This window comes from Thunnus thynnus, chromosome 4 (assembly GCF_963924715.1).
Source record: "Thunnus thynnus chromosome 4, fThuThy2.1, whole genome shotgun sequence".
NCBI lineage: Eukaryota > Metazoa > Chordata > Actinopteri > Scombriformes > Scombridae > Thunnus > Thunnus thynnus.
In genome coordinates this window covers 3,290,681-3,311,456 of record NC_089520.1, presented here as the reverse complement: position 1 = coordinate 3,311,456, position 20,776 = coordinate 3,290,681, and the positions used below count along the sequence as shown (strand labels likewise).

At 36.1% G+C, this 20,776-nt stretch overlaps 1 protein-coding gene across 1 annotated transcript in view; it reads left to right on the top strand.

Moving 5' to 3' along the window:
* The first annotated feature begins 414 nt into the window (after positions 1-414).
* Positions 415-20,776, top strand: part of LOC137180906 (hemicentin-1-like) — a 164,887-nt gene continuing 144,525 nt past the window's right edge. Inside the window, exons 1-3 of the mRNA XM_067586181.1 lie at positions 415-556; positions 7,058-7,393; positions 8,112-8,150. Of these exons, the coding sequence (XP_067442282.1) occupies positions 487-556; positions 7,058-7,393; positions 8,112-8,150 (445 nt within the window). The 5' untranslated portion in view covers positions 415-486. The remainder of the gene's footprint in view (positions 557-7,057; positions 7,394-8,111; positions 8,151-20,776) is intronic.

The window sequence follows — 20,776 nt, the reverse complement described above, 5'->3', positions numbered from 1 at the left end:
AACAATCATCTTCTTTCAAGGATTTAAAAGAGTCTTTATATAAACTGAAACAGGAAAGTTACAACCACCAAATATATTATAACAACTGTGAGGCTGCATTTTGCTGCCTCCTTCCTGTAGATTTATGGAGATAATACTTTATTCTGAAGAAACCTCACTGAAAAGGTTTAGTTTCTGTTGATTCAGTGCAGGTCAAATCAATCAATCAATCAATCAATCAATCAATCAATCAATCAATCAATCAATCAATCAGGACTGTTCTGTGGTGTTTTCTGGCTCTGTGTTTCTTTTTGATTCTTACACAGTTACAGATTAAATGTGTAGAATAAAGTAGGAAGCAGTGGTATAACGACGACAGTGTTGTTGCTGCCGGAAGCTGAGAAACCAAAAGTATTTTCAGATGAGACTGTTATTCTGTCTCGAGTCGTGAAGTCTTCGTTAAGTGGTGTTAAAGTGACTTTTAATCTTCAGACATGATCGATAACTATGGAGTTTCTTCTTCTCGTGTTTTTCTCTCTCCTGACTGGACTTAAAGTAACGTTTGGTAATGAAAACGGTAAGAAAACTATTTAAATTGATGATTAAACTGATTTATAAAGTTATAGACATGTGTTGCTTTCACTATGGAAGGAAACTGAGTTCTTATCTCTTAATTATGACTTTCTGTCTCATAATTAGTAGACAACAGGTGTTACACCGTATTCTATAACCCACAGATTGTGTGAGCAGGTTTGCATGTTTTTATCTTTTACTTTATTGAATGCTTTGTTTCTCTGCGGTGACGTCATCTTCACCTCGGAGACAATCTGATGTTCGCTCGTTCGCATCGCGTCCAGTTAGGAAAGATTCATAAGCGACAAAAGCAGCCGACAGTCATTCATTTCTAATGCCAGCTGGTGATGAAGGCCTTCAGACGCCTTGGCATCACCGAGCAGCGCGATGGCAGCGCCAAGAGTTTAAATTTTCAAATGCAAATTGAAGCAGAAACCATTTAGGTGAGAACGGGGTAACATGAACCACTTTTTTTTACATTTGATGATTCTACTGTAAAATTAAAGTGTATTTGTTTCAAATAATAGTTACTGTATATACCTCAGGTTGTTGTGTACCCATGGAAATTAAAACAAGTTTTATAATTATTATGGTTTTAAAACAATGAGCCATCAAAAAAGTTAATAACTTACCCCAAGGTGGGGGTAAATTGAGCGCTCTGCGGGTGAATAGTGCGAACATTAAATACTGATATAAAAGTTACACAAAATCAAACAAATTAATTATAAAATTAAAAATAATTTTGAACTTTATTAATGCCATCAATTTAACAAAGGCAAAAACTCATCATACTGTTAAGTAAAGCCATATGTTTGTGTCTTGTTGTTCAACATGTTACCTGAACATTTTCAGTAAAGATTAAACTTTAATCTTTGTGTGTTTTAGCTACAGAGAGAACATGTGTGTAAATGTGCTTTTGTGTTTACAGACAGGTGACAAATTAAAGGAAAAACTGGTCCAGGTCTGAATGTTTGACCCCTACAGTGAGGGGGTCTGGGGGCTCTGTTATGCTTTGGGGGGCATTTTGCTGACATGATTTGGGTTCACTTGACCCCTTAGAGGGAAGGGTCACTGCTAATCAATACAAAGTTGTTCTGAGTGATCAGCTTTATCCTATGATGAAACATTTCTATCCTGATGGGAGTGGTCTCTTCCAGGATGACAATGCCCCAATTCACAGGACACGAAGGGTCACTGAATGCTTTGATAAGTATTGAATGATGTGAATCATATTTTATGACCTTCACAGTCACCAGATCTCAACCCAGCTGAACATCTATGGGAGATTTAGGACTGATGTGTTAGACAGCGCTCTCCACCTCCATCATCAAAACACCAAATATTATATTATCTAATGTCTAATATCTAAGGGAATATCTTTTGGAAGAATAGTGTTCATCCCTCCAGAAGAGTTTCAGAGACTGTAGAATCAATGTAAAGGTGTATTAAAGCTGTTCTGGTGGTCCAACACCTTACTAAGACACTTTACGTTGGCTTTTCTTTTAATTTGTCACTCGTCTGTATGTACAGCATGTTTGTGTGTGGATAAAATTTAACATTAATCAACAATTATTATTTATAGTATTCATTCATCAACACTGTAACACTTGTAACAGGGATCAAACAAGAGCAGTGTCTCTAGTCTCTAGAATATCAGAATATAATTTTTGGGGGTAAATTGAACCATTTACTCAACTTGCTCCAACATCACTGGCACGTTTCACCCCACAACCTCCATTTAGACAAAACTGTTTCACACAGTGGTTCAGATCCACAGTTATGCTAAGTTTATAACCTTGTTTTATAGCTGACACTGACTTAAATTAACATGTAATAATGCCCAAAACTTATCTTTTTTAATTAAGATACAAGACTAATAACTTTAGTAACATGATGAATTCACTTGACATGACAAAAATCTTTTTTGCTCTGTTTTGCTGACCACTCTCTCCATGTGCTTGAGTCTAAGATGGATTCAGTGATGTGAACTATACTTTCTTAATTCGTGATCACATGATTACTTTTGTTTATGGTTACCTAGATAAAGGGGGAGGCTCATTTTACCCCATTCTCCCCTACAGATCGAAGTTAAATTTTCTTCCCACAGCAACTGCCGATCATGGCGCATTCAAGTGCAGCTCATAAACTCGTAAATCTATACTGGAATGGCCAAGAAGAAAAGGAAAGGTTCATTCCCCCCCAATTTTCAATGCTAACATTTGTCATTACTTTCTTGTTCTTTCACTACAGTATTTTTTAATAATCACATAGCAAAGCAAAACCAATCGCCTGTTCAGTGCTACAGATTACAATCTACAAAATTATATAAAATAATCACATCAAATTGTTAGCAGCAGCAGTTATTAGTAAACGTCAGCATATTCTTCTATAACGAGTCTCTACGTATCTCTGTGATGATTTTCCATGTTGTTTTACTGCAGCATTTTTAATCACTAAATGCTAAAATCAAAATATAAAAAACAATATCCCACTCAGTTCTACATAAGCAGATTAAAAAAAATCAAATTATTATCACTAAACTCCAGTACATTGAGTCAGACTGGAGTCGTCTCTCTTCAGTTTTTTCAATCTCAAGTCAGCAAGATTTTTTGGCATGAATGTCAGATGAACAATATTCCCAAAGCATCAAGGATAATACGATTCATTAAATAAAATAAATGAATAAATAAAAGAACTGGAAAATGGCAGAAAACATTAAACTCGTGTTTGTGTTTGTGTGTTTGTTTGTATGTATGTGGGGTTTTTTGCACTCTGATATTATTCTGTTTGTCACATTTTAAGAGGAAGTGCATCTGTGTCTCTACCTCACTGTTGTGCAGTGACCACAGACTCTTTTCTCTGTCGGTAGCCATGACTTCTTGACAGAATTCTGCATGCAGGGTCTCTATGGGATGCTTGTCCCATCTAGTGTAGTCCTGATGACTGATGGGATTACACTGTCAAATATTTTTATATTATTTATATTATTATTTTTTATAATTTTCTATTTTGTAATTTTTTCTCTCAATTGCATAAAATACTCTACATGCTTTTTGTTTCAGTGCATTCACTGCAAGACCAAAGTTACCTGAGTCACTGATTCTGAGCCAGGTAATCATAGTATAAGCTGTGATCTACATGGTGTTTTCTAGTTTGAATTGATATTTGCTTTCCTGAGATTTGGGCGTCTTTTGGGAGATGATTATGTTAGATTTGTTAAAGTTGACTGTCAGGGTCCAGTTCTGACAGTTGTGCTCCAGGAGGTTCAGGTGCTGCTGTAGTCCTTGTTGTGTGGGCGACAGCAACAACAGGTCATCAGCACAGAGCAGGAAGTTAACTTCCTTATTGTTAAGGGTTAGGCCAGGTGTTCCAGACTGCTCTAACAGTACTGCTAAGTCAATAATGTAGATGTTAAACAGAGTTGGACAGTTCAGCTGTTTCCCTGAAAGACACCTCTCCTTGCAGCCTGGTCGCCAGAATAAAACGTTGGCACTGTACGTTTCTGCAAACCACAGAAACGTTGAATATCTACGTTTAAACATGTGAAATACGTAGCATATTAACATTTCAACAATACGTATCATATGAAAATGTCAACAAAACCTATTATATCAACATTTCCAAAATACGTATCATCTTAACATTTTTAAAGTGACGTAGTTCACATGTGATCTATATGAGTTGATCTTTCCTATGTTGTAGGAGGAGGAGGGGCAGCAAGTTAGAAATCGGCAGATTTCCACCTCGAAACCGAAACCAATGTCTGCTTCTCGTTTCAACCGACAAAACGGTGTTTTCAGCGAGACGTCAGGGTGGCTTTTTTTAGTCAACATTTCTAAAGTGACGTGTGATCTATATGAGTTGATCTTTCCTATGTAGGAGGAGGGGCAGGTGGTGAGAAAGATGAGGGGATGTCACTGGACTCCAGCCTTATTGAATGTATTGTTAATAAATGCTGCAGTAAATCTTGAAAATCATCACAGAGGTACTTTGAACATGTTGTACAAGAATATGTTGGAGTTTGCAGAAAACAACTGGATTTGATTTTTTAAACAGAATTTTTAAAATCTGTCGTAGAAATCAACGGGATATTGTTATGATTTTAGAATCCAATTATTAAAGATGCTGTAGTGACAGAACAAGAAAGTAATGACAGATGTATGTATTTCAGCAAAAAAAATATGAAAAAAAATTAAACTTTCTGTTTTTTTTAAAAACCTTCTGTTCCATTCCAGTATACATTTCTGACTTTACGAGGTGCACTTGAATGCACCATGAAGTTAAGATCGGCGTTCTCACGCTCTACGGTATAAAGCGTGTTAAAAGTCACGTAGACTTGCAAGAAAAGAAAGCGCTTCCTCTCAGAAGTGTAGAGGTCATGACTGAAATACTCAATAGTACTTACAGAATTGTATTGTGAGGAAAGAACAAACTTTTCCCTTTTATAAGCAATTTATTTTTTTCCCAACAAAACATTTCAATACAGAGCAATACAAACTGCGTCAACTGTGTATACATGTTATATGTGTAGGCCTATACATAAACGTCGGAGGTGTTACACGTCCATCCACTAAACCGACCTCCACAAACTTACTTCCTTAAATCCAAGGTCTAAGGAAAGAGGATGTTGTATTGCTGTACACATTTTAAAGTCACTTGATGTAAGTTTGTAATATTAGGCTGTACAAATGAAATTTGGCTTGACTTGATTTCCTGGTGAATGTATCAATTGGACCAAAAATCCCTGATGTATTAAACAAAGAAAACTATGGACCAGTAAAGTTTTTATTTTATTTTAAATATTTGTTTTATTTTTATGTTCAAAATACAGATTTACAGTTTTACAGGCGGGGGTATACTTTACGGCCCAGGCTGAGGTCTAATGCTGCCTGTGTCCTCCTGATAACCTGCAGTCCAATTAACCTCTGGCAGGTCTGTGTGTCTCAGCCAATCAGGACTCAGAGCTCTAACGAGACATCAGTTTAGCCTCAACAGTCCTCTGATATAACCACTGAAATCTTTACTACTATAATGAAGCCATACATTTGGAACATGTTGTACAAGAATATGGTGGAGTTTGAGTTTACAGGATTTCATATCTGTATGTAGAAATCAACGGGATATTATGATTTTAGCATCTAATTATTAAATATGCTGTAGTGACAGAACAAGAAAGTAATGACAGGTGTATGTATTTCAACAACAAAAATATGAAAAAAAAATTCAACTCCGTTTTTTTAACAACCCTCTGTTCCATTCGAGTATAGATTTCTGACTTTACGAGGTGCACTTGAATGCACCATGAAGTCCAGGTCTGTGTTCTCACGCTTCAACTTACAAAGCCTGTTAAAAAATACGTTGACTTGCCACAACAGACAGCGCTGCCGCAGCCCCTGGAAGTGTAGAGGGCGTGACTGATATAGAGGTTGATGAGCGTTAACGTCTATTTCTTTCATTTTTACACACGAGTCCCAACAAGAGAGAAACCAGTATCAGTGAGCTGGTGGTTGATTGAGGCTCTGCTGAGGTCTAATGCTGCCTGTGTCCTCCTGATAACCTGCAGTCCAACTAACCTCTGGCAGGTCTGTGTGTCTCAGCCAATCAGGACTCAGCAGTTTAGCTTCAACAGTCCTCTGACATAACCACTGAAATCTTTACTACTATAATGAAGCCATACATTCTTACTGGGATCAAGTTCACATCAGGACCTTTTCTACAGTATCTATAATGATCCATCAGATCTAGAAACAGGTGGGGGCGTCGTCCTCATGGTGGAGCAGCTGTGTCTGTGGAAACTCCATCTTCTGTATCAAACATGCTTTATATTTGTGGACAGTGATATTTCTGCAGTATAGTAGATGAACTCTGGGTGTGCTCGCTATCTGAGTGGAGTTCAGAGATTCGTCCTTACTGTCTTTTTATTGACTTCATAGTGATCATGATCAATTATGGTGAATTAAGTTTCACTTTGTTTAGTTCAGTTTTCCTCTTCGATCTGCAGCGCTCTCTCTGGCTTCTCTTTCTTTCTCTCACTCATTTTTTCAACCAGGTGTAATATTTATTTGTGTGTTGGATGGACAGACAGAGATAGTCTGATGACGTAGTCAGTGATGAAGATCATCATCATTTTGGAAAAGCAGTTAAAAGACTTAAATGTTATTATTTATTAATGAGTGTGATGTTCTCCTGAGGTTATGCTGATAAATAAGGACTAGTAAAATGAAATATAAAAGATAAAGAAAAAATAAATATCATTAATAATAATAATAATACATTTATACATACATACAATTATAAAAATATTTACAAAGTAAAATATTCCCATGTGCAGATATATAATCAAAGGATTTGTTGAAGACAATGTTCCAGACGACAAGAAACAAGAAAAGTTTCTTGTTATAACATAAGTTGATATGTTGCTATGACAACAAACTTCCATATGTCTGTCTTAACCTGATTATTCTGCATGTAAACATACTGATTAATACATGTTTTTGTCCTCCAGAGCCAAATGTCATCAAAGTGACTGTGGAAGGAAGTGACGTCATTTTACCCTGTTCACTCAGCAGCAAGGAGAGCATTATGTTTCAATTGTTTGAGTGGAAGAAAGATGATCAGAAGCAGGTGTTCATGTATGATTCAGGACTTCATACCAATAATGACCATCCAGGTCAAGACAAGCAGTTCAAAGGACGAGTCTCACATTTTGAAGATGAACTGAAGTCAGGAAACGCCTCCATAATCATCAGAAATACGAAGGTGGCTGACAGTGGAGACTACACCTGTGATTTTCCACTTCTTCAGCAAAGACAAATATTCCACATTAAGCTTCATGTTGTTGGTGAGTGTTTTTATAAAACTCTTATTTACTGATGTGACTGGTTTAAGAGTCTCAGATGGACTCAAGTCAAATAGTCAGAAAACACATCTGGCAGGGCCTCGTCCCCACAGCGCTGCAACCATGTATGGAGAGATTCCCTCTTTATCAAACATGATGGATATTTGAGACACATTGCAGTTTGTGTCACCGCATCCAATAAATTTTGTAACTTTCTTAAACCTATTAAGTACATCCAGCTTCATGCAGTGATTGTCCAGGTGTGTGGAGGTAAGAAAGAGAAACTTCTCTCTCAAACTCCTGATTTTAACAGCATGGATGTCTTGAAGGGGAGACTGTTGTGAAGTGTGAGCTGTTATCACCATTTAAATGATTATCACGTCTCGCCCCTCTCTATAACGCCAGGCTTTACACTCAGTTCAGAGCAGCTATAAACACTTTTACCTTTAGATGACACGTTGTAAGACCTACAGTAGTTCATTTCAAGTGAACTCCAGCCTTAACCCATCTGGGACTGACACAAAGCAGTCGTGTCTGTGAATGTGCGGCCAGTTTAAACCAGGATGTTTGTGAAATCTGAGACTGTGGTTTCTTTTTTTCCTCCAATCAGTTCTGTTCAATAAACAGGCAGCAAAGTTCTGTTTTTCCCAGTATTAGTCTACCTGTCTGCCATGTTGATGATATCATACAAACCTTCTAACATAACTATGTTTTCTTTTAGATGGTGTCTTAAAAGACAGAACAGCTGAAAACATCCCAGGTGAGTCCTGATTATGATGACGTCACTGTCTCTACATCTGACACCTGCTGTAACTTTGACTCCTACAGGCCTCAATCATTCACAAACTAGAAAATCTGTATAACTGTGAAACAGATCAGGGATCATTCTTCTATTTTTACGTGAGTCTAATTTCACATCACTTATGAGTGGAGACATTTCTACACCAATAACAAGTTTTACATAATGACTGTTTATACAAGAATTCAAACTTCTTTACACTATATATGTGTTATATGTGTTTACTGGAAATAGTGTTTGCACTGGTGAGTTTTTGTCTGTGTTACAGTCAGGTGTTTGTATATTTCTAAGTGCTGTCTGGCAGCTTCCTCACAGCAGAATTAATGTGTAAATATTCTTCTCAGCAAATAAAACAACAACCTCTCTCTTTCTGTTTCTCTCAGCACAATAATCACACTGGTAGGTTTATTATTGAACGAGCAGTGATTTATAAAAGTTTGTTTATTCTTCAACTTTTTGCTCAGTTTGTTTTGCTACAAAATCATCCTGAAATTCTTTTATTTGAAATATGTTGTCTGAGATCTCAGCAGTGTTTTCTGTTACACTAAAGTAATAAAGAAAACTGTTCAACTTATTTACTGTTTAGATGTGTCATCAGGAAAAGCTGATCACTGATCTCTGAGGAATCTTAAAGGATTTTAGGATGTAAGATCAATTCAGATTCAGAAATCAAGAGTTTAAGATGAAAAACAAAATAAATGATCATGATCTCCTTAAACATTTTCCAGAATTAAATAAATTACAGTGTGATTGTTCATCAGATTGTTTTTGCTAAAATGGAAGAATTGCAGCTAATCTGAGTGTTAGTCAGTGTCTCAAACCTGTAGCCACAACCTGAATATGAGATCTGAGCATCATGAGACAGTTTTATATTAGTTTAGTGTATTGATCGGGGAAACAGATTTCTGAAGCACTGGATCAATATGAAGCAGTTGTGTTGAAAATGGTTCACTGTTCTGAAGCATTTGATTCAGTCAAAATAGCGACATCTGCAGAGAAACTATTGGTATTGCATCTGTATGGATGGATTCAATCTGAGACTGTGATGAAACAGTTAGTCAGAATATAGGTGGTGTTATTGATTCATTATTGGTATGTTGTTCAGTAAAGTCTATAGACTATTATATAAACAGATCACTTTTAAACAGTTTACATCAAAGATATTGTGTCAGATAGAGAAGCACACCCTGTATCCAAAACCAGCACAACACCTCTCAGGTACGAGTGTGATGTAACGAGGCGTCTGCAGGGTGGTCACATGATTTTTGGCGTAGTGAAGCGAAGCATTGAAACGTCGTGCTGCGATACATTTGCTTTGAAAGGTTGATATGATATTGAGTCGTCTGCATCGAGTGTAACATCACTAGTTTAGTGTCGTACAGAATATTGTATGAATCTCAGACTTCATTGTTATTGTTTATTTAATAATAAACATTTGCTTTGGAAAAGTTTGGACACCACTTTAAGTTTTGCACAATTACTTTGGAGATAAATTTCTTCACATTTATTTACTTTCTGAGATTTATACAATATTTTCTGTAAAACTAAACTTTATTTTTTAACTCCAGTTGTTCACACAGACTTTTTGTCAAAGTCTTGAAGTCCAAGCTGAGATAACACTGATGACATTACTCTGGTTATTGTTAAAGACTAAAGCTGCTCCAGAGCCTCAGAAGACATTAAACAACAGTTTAACAGGCTGAGTCGTCCTCCTCATGACCAGTAAACTCATCCTTGACATCAGTAAAGTGTCTCTTTACACACAAATGAAGAATATGGTATTAAAATGTAGGTTTACCTCTTGTCTCATTAGAGCTTCATTTGGTTCATATAAAATATTTGATCAAAATTGAATCTTAATTTTAATGGATTTTAGGTTTTAGGAGGAATTCAGATTATAAAACATGAACAAACCTGTAGTTTTTAGTGTAAAACAATAATGCTCTCCTTCCTGTGTGAGAAAATAAAAACCTCCAGTTAAATGTTTGATCAGCTGCTGTCGGCTACTAAAGAAGAACTACAACTAATCTGATGGTCAGTTTTTCATTCTGGCAGCTTGAGACTGTTGATCAAATGTTTCTCACTGACACAATTAAACTCTGATAACACAAAGGCTCAAACATGCTTTACAAGAACCTATGATTCATATTTTATACACAATGTTTATATGACTTTAGTGTGATAGAAAATACTGTCTACATCTCAGACAACAAATTACACCTGATTTCATTTTTATTTTTGTAGCTCAAGAAACTGAACAGAAATTCAAGTTTTGTCCAAACTTCTTCACTGTATGTGTCTCTGTCATGATATGAGTCAGAAATAGTGTTTGCAGTGGTGATAAGTTACCAAATATTTAGTTGAAACTTGTTTGAAATATGTTCTATCAAACATTCCTGAGATGTGTAGTTAAGGCTGATGTGCTTTTCTATTTCACTGTTTCTGATTTTCCTCTGAAATATGATCATATACAAGCAGAGACAGGTTGAACAAAACATCCCAGTATTACAGTTCATGTCTGATCCTGTAATTGTTCTTTACAAGTTATTGTTTTATACTTTGTTCACAGGTGCAGCTACAAAGCCATCTGTCGTGATAGTTGATCTAACAGCGGACTGGGCGCTGTTGCAGTGTCAAGTTCGAGATGCTTTTCCAAAACCTAAATTACGCTGGCAGGACAGAGCTGGAAACATCCTTCATGCTGAAGAACCAAAGGTGACAGAAAGAGGAGACGTCATCCTCCAAACTACTGTGACAAAGACCGACGACTATCACTGTGTTGCTACGCAGGAGGAAATCAAACATCAGATTTATGCTCAAATATACGCGATTGTCCTTGGTGAGTTTCTTCTTAATCATATTTTAATATTCAAATGATTTTAATTGTTAACATGTTTTTAGTTTTGAATAAATTTCAATGTGTGCTCAGACTGAACACAAAGTGAATGAACTCAAAGCAAGTTGAAAACATTTTAAACTGAGTGAAAACTTCACACTTACACTGAAGCTCTGTGACTCCACTTCAGTAATGTGCAGAGATAAGAGGGAGAGTGAGAGAGTCTGGAGGAAATAACGAAGACACACACACACACACACACACACACACACACACACACACACACACACACACACAGTAAGTGTGTACATTCTCAGCCAGTTATAGTAAACGTCTGTATGTTCAGTACAATAAGTTTTTGTGCTGAATAAACACAGACTGTAAAAACACTCCAGCAGTCAAATGAACTTTGTGTTCAGTCTGAAACTCACAGTATGAAAACACAAGTTATTCCATCTCACACTATAATATACTATATCACATCTGGTCACCACTTCTTCTCTCACTGGCTTAGAGTGAGTAGAGGAGGTAACAGGTCATTATTTGACCTGACACTGGTGTAAACTGGAGTTATAGTGGGTGAACTCCACTTGTTAAAGGGGAGGTATTATGCTTTTCCTATTTTCAGACATATATATAATGTCACAATGTCAGATATTCATGTTAAAAGTGGCCGACGTATCAAATAATGAGGTAAACGTATGTAGCAGTAATCCCTGTGAGTAGAAAGCAGCAGCTTCAGGCTGCTCTGAACGCTCGGTTTCCAACGTTTTTTTCTACTTTCAGCCAAGCTGACGTCAGTTCGTGACAGATTTCTTTATATGGACATCTGCTACGTGCACAGCGCACGAGTTCGCTGCTCCGCTCCGGGAGTAGTTACGCCAAGCCATGACACCATTACACAGCACAGCAAAGTAAAATAAGTAGTTTACCTGTTGGAGGTGTGCTGGTTGTTTGCAGCTCTTCATAAAACATCATCATCACTGTGGCTGTTTCGGCTTGTACTCTTCCTCCCTGCGTTATTTCTAACTGATCCGCTGAACAAATAACTCCAAATAGTTCCATATGTTGTTGTTTCGACCTATGTTTAGCGCCGCTAACGAAGCTCCGCTAATTCAGTGACGAACACGCTTTTACTTCCTGTAAATTCTTCACAATAAAAGTCTCCCGTTAGTTAGTCATTTAAAAGCTTTTAATTTGAAGCAGTAAATCAGGAAATGTTTGGTTTGCATTGACGGTACAGTTACACAACTCTGATTCATAAAGCTGGCCAATCAGAACAGAGTGGGCTCATCGGGAGGGGGGCCTTTGTCCAAACTGAAATATCTCAAAAACTATTGGATGGATTCATTCATGTCCCCATCAAGATGAATCAAAATAAATTTGATGATTCATTGAGTTTTCATTTATCACCAACATCAGGTCAAAATTTAACTTGTCAAATAATTTGGTTCATGCAAAAATAGCTGCAAAACTAATGACGTTCCCATCAGCCTCAGCTGTTTAGCACTGATTAGCAAATGCTAACATGCTAACAAACTAACATGGCAACCTGATAAACATGATCATGTTAGCGTTGTCGTTTTTAGCATTTAGCTCTTAGACTCTTTGTCTGTGTCTGAAATCACTTCCTCATTCACTCATTCAATATTCCCTTTACATCCATAAATAGTAATAAACTGAGATTTCACTCATCATCATCATTTTGCTTCATCACTGACAGCTGTAGAGTCTCACAGTACTTTACTACATAAAGTAGTGAACGTGTCATGGACTCTACTTTTTTATTCCTTAGTGAGAATTTAAGTGGAAAAAAATACAGATTAATATATAAAATATAATTAAAAATGGATTAATGTACAAACTCAGACACTGAAATAAAATGGTGGACAGTCAGTATAGTGCACTACATAGTAAACAGGAAGTGATGTCAGAAACAGCCTTCGTCTTGTTTTCAGTTTGATTATAAGTTGTGATGCTGAAATGATTTCTGTGTTTACATTGTTGATGACTTTCTGATTGCAGCTACAGATGTTTGCTGGTAAATTAATAACACAGTAATATGGACTTTACCAGTAAATATATTCATTATGTTTTAAAGTTGCAATTTAATGATTTAATTCATTAGACCCGATTTAATTTTCATGCCACAAAGACAAAAAGGTTATGAAACTGAAGAATGAATGTATCACAAGTGAACTAAAACAGACTGACGCTCACTAAGGAGCTTTAATTTAACACAAAAAGGTTTTGGGATTAAAAATAGTAAAACTTTATCTTCATCTATTGCAGTGAGGATCGTAGATAACAAACATGTTTATGATCATGTGACTTCCTGACGCTTCATTCACTGCTTGTGGAACAGCTGGATGTTGGTTCATTACAAGTAGAACTAACTTCAAATCCAGCATCACGTTGTGATTATTAAAGTGAAGATTAATATGAAAACAACAGGGAACCTTTCTACATTCTGACTTTTACATCTGAGTAGAATCATCCTCTTCTGTCTGGACCTGAAACCAGGAGTTCACAAATGTTCACTTCTCACATTCACCAACATTTGACTTGTGGTTTGTTTTATATTTAACACTGTGCAGCTCATTAAAGCATGTAGTACAATTCAACCATTTATAAGTGTTTGATTAAACATAAGGCTGAAACAAAGTGGACACAGAATGGAGGTTTAGTGTGATACACACACCTGTGATTTACAGTCAGATGTGATTCAGCAGAAGTACGAAGTGTAAATTGGCTGAACTCAGATTCTTCTCCAGTAAATAAAACAACAACCTCTCAGTTTCTCTGTAAAACACTTAACATTAACTCTGAATATAAGATGAAATAAAATAAAAGTTTAGACATCATTCAACTTTTTGCATAATTTGTTCTGGTACAAAATTATTTTAAAACATTATTATTTAAAATGTTTTCTGTGACACTAACATTATATGATTACTGTTATTTATACTAAGTTAATAAAATACCTTAAATTAAAAATTAGGTTTTTACTTATTCGCCCTGTTTCAGTGAAATGATGAAAAATGTTAATATCTTCTTTGGTTCATTAAAGTTGTAGCTGCAGATTTTAAACATTAATTATCATTTTATAATTGTAGTAATTCTGACTATTAAACCAGCAAAGACTGAGGTTTTAGATTAAAATATAATTTCACATTCAGAAATCATGACTTTATCTGTTGTTTCACAGTGAAATAAATGATTGTTCTCTTAAAACATTTTACAGAAATGAAATAGAGATATATAAAAAGAGAATTTTATGGATCTATATTATTTGTAAATGTGTGTGGAGAGTAAAACTGTATCTCAGTAAACATGTGAACTAAAATATGTGAATGTGTCCAAAAATCTCTAAATATTTATCAGATATGAACATGTGAAAAAGAATCTGAAAATATTTAGTCATAAACTGAATGTAAATGACTTTTTATTAACGAGTTAAAGTGTATTTAGCTTCAACAGACTCCTGCTGCATAACACCAGACTGTATCACTCTGCTGTCATTGTGCTTCAGTAGCTGTAGAGTCGACTCACCACCAGGCAGAAGCATCTGTTGATTTAAATCTTGACATTACTGGACAGTAGTTGTTGCAGTTTAGCTGCAGCAGTGTAAGTCTATGTTAGCTAGCTAGTGCTACTTAATGTCTCAGTGAAACATAAACCTCTAAGCTGCATGTTCAGCTGGTTGGATAATATCTTGTTTTACCAAAGTTTATCAATACTAGTGATGACAACAACTATCATAAAGTGAAGATGTTAATCCAGAGTCCATCATAGACTTGTACTTGTGATCCTCGGCTCAGGATGTAGAAAACCTGGACTATGGACAGATTTCCACACACATGTGCAGATCTCAGGTACGGCAGGAGTGTAGCAAAAGTCACCTGTAAAAAGCCTAAAGTGGAGCGACAGGACAGTGAATGAAACATCCTTCCTACTGAGGATCAACATGTCTCAGAAACAGGAGGATGCTACAACAACATGACCCTCCTCACTACTGGGACCAAAACCAACCTCTGAGCTGTGTAGCCGAGCAGGAGGAAACTGCTCATAAGATCGATGCTAATATCACTGTGTCTGCTGAGAGTCATCTCACTGCTGCTTTAATCTGTCAATCATTTTAGATTTTAGGAGCATGCACACCTTTAGTTGTTCTCTTTGTGTAGGTTATGATGTCTGTACATGATTTACAGTTACATTCTGAGTCTTACATTAACTTCTTTTTATCTGTTTCAGCTTCCTCAGCTGGATGGATTGTTGCTGCAGTTTTTGGGACTCTTGTTGTTCTTGGTATAATTGTTCTAGCTGTGCTCAAATGGAAGGATTGCATCATACTAAAATGTAATACAGGTAAGTTTAAATAAAATATTGTATCAATATAATCATAATGAACAGATTCTTTATAAATATCTCATGTTTATTGTTTTAACATTTGTTTTGATTTTTCTGTTGGCATCCATAAAAAATCCACTGAGTCTACATTCATCTGTTATTGATTTAAATTAAAAATAAATGTAGTAAATACATGAGTCTATTTTCAGTTGTTGATTCATACAGAGTTTCAAATATCATCAGATCTGTTGAATCAGTACAAACATTTTAAATGGAGGGCTTGAATTTTACATTTCAAGACAGTAAATTATCTAAGTAATACTTTATTTTATATTTTATTATAACACAATAAGGGGACACAAACAACAAACAAACAGTAACACATTGTAACAAGATAATTATGTCTTACATGTGTTTTAATTCAAACATATCAGTCAGATGGACTCAATACAGTTCATGTGAATATTAACTGGAGAACTTGTGTTTCCAAAGTCGGAATTTTCTTTCGTATAATTTTGTTTTCTGTCCTGCAGACAGTCGTGCTGCTGGTCCACATAATCAACATGAGGAGAATGTCCAGCTTAACACTCTCGGTGATCCACATAATCAACAGGAGAATGTCCAGCTTAACACTCTCGGTGATCCACATAATCAACAGGAGAATGTCCAGCTTAACACTCTCGGTGATCCACATAATCAACAGGAGAATGTCCCGCTTAACACTCTCGGTGATCCACATAATCAACAGGAGAATGTCCCGCTTAACACGCTCGGTGAAGTCAGCTGCTGAAGTGTGTTTGTGTTGTTGTATCTTGATTTTTGTGAGGACCAGTTTGAGTTTTAGACCAAAGAGTGAAGACATTTTTGGAGCAGTTGGGTCATTTTGTCTTGTCCTCATTTATCCAAAGGGTGTTTTTTAAGTTGAGGTCTGGTTTTAGGTTTAAAGATAGAAATAGACGACTGTATAAACCTGTTAACTGAAAGATTAAATTTCCTGTCTGACTGCAGCAGGACCAGGAGGAGGCAGTGTAGCAACAACATGATATCAAATATAAAAGACTAAAATACCTCAAATAGAGGACAGAACAGTTTCAGCTACTGACCTTAAAAAATGTTTTTTTTTCATCACTACAATCCCAAACATTTAACCTCATCATACTTACTGAAACTATAGTGACCTCACAAACATTTTGTTGGAATAATTAATGACAAACAAATATAGAAATAGGAATATAGTTACACTCTTATGCAGCTTTAGCAGAAAACGCCGACTGAGAGCAGATTCAGTCATTTCCTCTATGATTCTTTGCTCTGTTGTGTTTTTATTGTTTTATTTTAGTATTTATTTCTCAGTTTTATTCTGGCTCTGTTGTCCATGTACAATAGATTGATCTCATTCATAAAGTGGTTTAATGTCAAGCTGAAATACAGCTATAAAACCATCCACTGGACTGTTGTTGAGAACATTATAGTTCATAGATAAATGACATGAACCTGCATAGAAACACAATCAAACTACCCAAGACAGTTTGTGATTTTGGTCTTTAAAAATAAACAGAGTGAAAAATAAAAAATGTGTTAATGAGGCAGCAAAGCAGGATAATCAAACAATCATTGAAATAAAACAATAAAAGAAACAGAATTAAAATGGGCCAAGTTAAAAGGACCAAACTAGGAGAAAGTCTTGTGATGAAAGTGAGTTTTTAGGGATTTAAAAGATCATATTGATTTATGTTCTGATTTTTAAGGGTCTCAGACCAATAAAAGTTCAGTCATCCTGGACAATCAGCTGACTTGATGGAAACAACCAGGAGACTCCTGACTGAGGATTTCAGGCTGCAACTCAGAAGAGATTAAAACATTTATAATGTCACTTGTAGCTTGACTATTATAACATTATTAAGAAATATCAATGAATAATGAGAACTGTTAAATTCAGGATCGACTACATTTTATCTGTGATCCTCAGCTGAAATAAACAACCATCGTAGTCACTCGGACTTTAAAAGATAAAGTTGAAATGTGGTCTGGTTTGATCCCTGCTGCTCCTGTCATCATGTCAAAGTGTCTTTGAGCAAAACACTGAACCCCAAATTACTGCTGATGTTTAGACCAGCAGCCTGCATGGTAGCTCACTGCCATCAGTGTGTTTGTGAGTGTTGATGTGTGACTGAGAGAAAAATGCAGTAAAATGCTTTGGATAAAATTACCATGTCAATGCAGTTAGCCTGCTGTTGTGCTTTGAATGAATGTGAATATTTTGCAGCTAAAATTAAATAAAATGTTACTTTTTTAAATGTTATCTATATTTTTTAATGTGCTCAGTCAGAATCAGTCAGGTACAGTTTCAAACTGAACTATAAACTGTTGACTGTGATATTTGAATTGTGTTGAAAGTTCATCTATGTTCATGTTACTGATGATGCATTTGCATAATTGATTTCGGGCAGTTCCTTGTCATTTTATTCAAATTAAAACATAAAAAATGTCAAACTGTATGTTGTGACTGTTTTGGATGTTTCTGTCTGTCAAACTTTAATAAGAGAAACAGAAGTGATGATACTGTATTGGCTGGATTTTAACACACATCAGTTTTTGATGAAGACTTTGAGGATAAAAACACATAAAACAAACTATGAAGCAGATACAACATAATTAAAACTGCTTCTAACAAACAAACAGTTTATCAGCCTGATAAATGATGAATATAGCTGAAAATTTCTTGCCCTAATAGATTTTTTTTTTATTTATGACAGTGTCGAAAACTTTCACACAGACATTTTATGCATTTATTAGATAGTGATTAGTGATGGTGATAAAACCTGTGTTGTCTGTTATTCATAGTCGGCATCTTAACCCCTGAACCACAGAACCAGGTGTCTTTTCTCTCTGTGTATGAATGGATCCTACAGTTTTGTGGTCTTACCTGCATTTGGCGGCACCTTGATGTCTTTTCTCTGGTCTACAGGACACTTTTCCCTCCAACTTATTACACTCTACAATAGTGAAGTGCCTACATGATTTCAGATGTTTCATGTAAAGCACTTTGAATTGCCTTGTTTAAAGGTGCTATACAAAGAAATGTGCCTTGTTTTTGGGATTTGAAGGTAAAATTTTCTGTTTTGTATTTAAACTGGTCATAGCTGATAATCAACACCAATATTCAGTTGACTCTAAATTTAAAGGAAATTGAGGATCTATTTGTTTTGTCCTCTGAAACATCATCATGTGACTGCAGTGACACGTACTTTGGCCTTTACAAGACTAACTTTGCCAAGACGTCTAATCACAGGCGCTTTGTTTTTAATCTCACATTTAATAATTAGTTTTGGTCAACATTTTTACATAAAATATAAAAAATATAATAACTAATAAAAGTGAGCAGGTGAAGAAATTTGTACTATGGATGAACTTCAAAAGTCAAACAAGCAGCTGACAAGAAATACCCCATTTTACTGTTAAATCACTTTCATTCTTTGTCAAATGGAGATTATTTTTGGAAATTATGCTGTTATGCTGAAGAAAACACATTGAAAAGGTTTTTTATTTGTCATTTGTCATGACAAGTACAGATTCCTACAGTCACAGTGAAAGAAGAGGTGCAGATTGGATTTGATGATCTTTAGCTTTTTTTCTTGCACAACTACAGATGAAATGTTAGTGTGAAGATCATGAATGACATGTAATAATGAAGTAGAATAAGCATTCAGTAAACAGTAGACATGGTAGGTTTGACTCTTTTTACTGACCCAAGTCACTATGAATCACTCACTGAGTCAGTCACCCAAAGCCTGGTGAATCAACCACCGGTGAACGAACACTCGTCTACTGATTACAGCCTACAACTCGGCCCTGACCAGTACAAATAAACAAATCTTATGAAATGTTTCTGTTAGAGAATGTTGGTGACTTGAATAGAGGTGTTTGATGGTTCAATATTTGAATTAATAGGATGATCTGATGTACATGTTCAGACATTAATTTCAGCTTGCCTTGATAATTAGCTAACACAATGTTCTATGTAAACAAGTGAAGCAAGCTAGCTAATGGAGTGTGTGAAGGTTTGATGGAGGTTGATGCAGTGGGATATGGCGTGCACATGATTTTTGGTTTAAGAAAATGAAACGTTGCATGTTCATCTCATTATAAAGACCTGATACACCATTGTTTTGTTTAACACACACTTACTGCATTGACTGCCAACAGCTCAGAGGAAACACTCAACCTGTGTCAGAGCTAATCATGAGTTAGTGAATCAATAAGTGTGAGTCAGAGCTTCTCAACTCAAGTTGACAACTGAATATCGAGTCAACCAGTCACTCACTCGCACCTGCTGAACCAACGAGTTCCACCCACTCCCTGTGACCACTGATTCACACAATTAGGCCACAGATTTTCTACCAGAAATAACATGATGTTGACAGAACGAAAAAGGTGGAACCCCATCGCGAGGGCAGTGCATCACCCGGACAGTCTACAGTGCACACATGCTAGAGTTATCTTGTCGTTCATCTTCAAAAAAGGCAGTAGTTGCAAACCAAAGGAAAACTTTCTGAAAATGGAGAGAAGTATTAACCTCTTGACATCCACCAGGTCGCCGGCAATCTGCTTAAACCAGTTGTTAGCAGCTTAGCATCAGGCAGTACTGAGGAAAAGCAATTGATGCAATTTGGCCACTTGAAGATGTTTTGGAGAGGTTTAAGGAAACCAGTAACACCACAAAGTAAAAATTCGCCCCCCTTAGGTTAGGTCTAGAGGTCTGGAATATTATACAGGTGTGGTTGACAAGATGTAGAAGGTATGTGGTGATTTGCATAGTTCTGACATAAAGCATGTCCTAGTTATTGTTATTCAAATATGATTCATTATAGACATGAACCAAAAACACTTTTTTGAGCCATATTTGAACTGATGTAGTTTTGGTTGTATTTTAGCCACATGCTAAACAAGCACATTTCCAGAAACTAGAAGATGTTATTTATCAAATGAAGCCTAATACATGCATTTTGGCCTCACAGTTATCTGTTATAGGCTTTTCCATCTGAGTATGCCGAATGGGCGAAAAATTATAAAAAAAAAAAGGGTGGATGTTAAGAGGCTACTGAAATTGAACGAGAAGAAAGTGAACATGTTTATTGGAGCTGAGAGTGGGAAGAAAAAAACAGACTCAGATTGAAAAGGAAGTTACCATAGAAACAAAACAGAAAAAATGGACTGAAGTCCTCAAAGTCAATGGACAAAAGTTCACATTCAGGTCAGATACCAGTGCAGTTTGCAACCACTGACTGTATATAAATAAATATGGACGACGCGTCTCCACTTCCTGCCGCTTGTATGATGTTATTTGGAGCCAGAGTCTGCACAGTAGACTCAGGGGGTGGGATGACAGCCTGCAGGACAC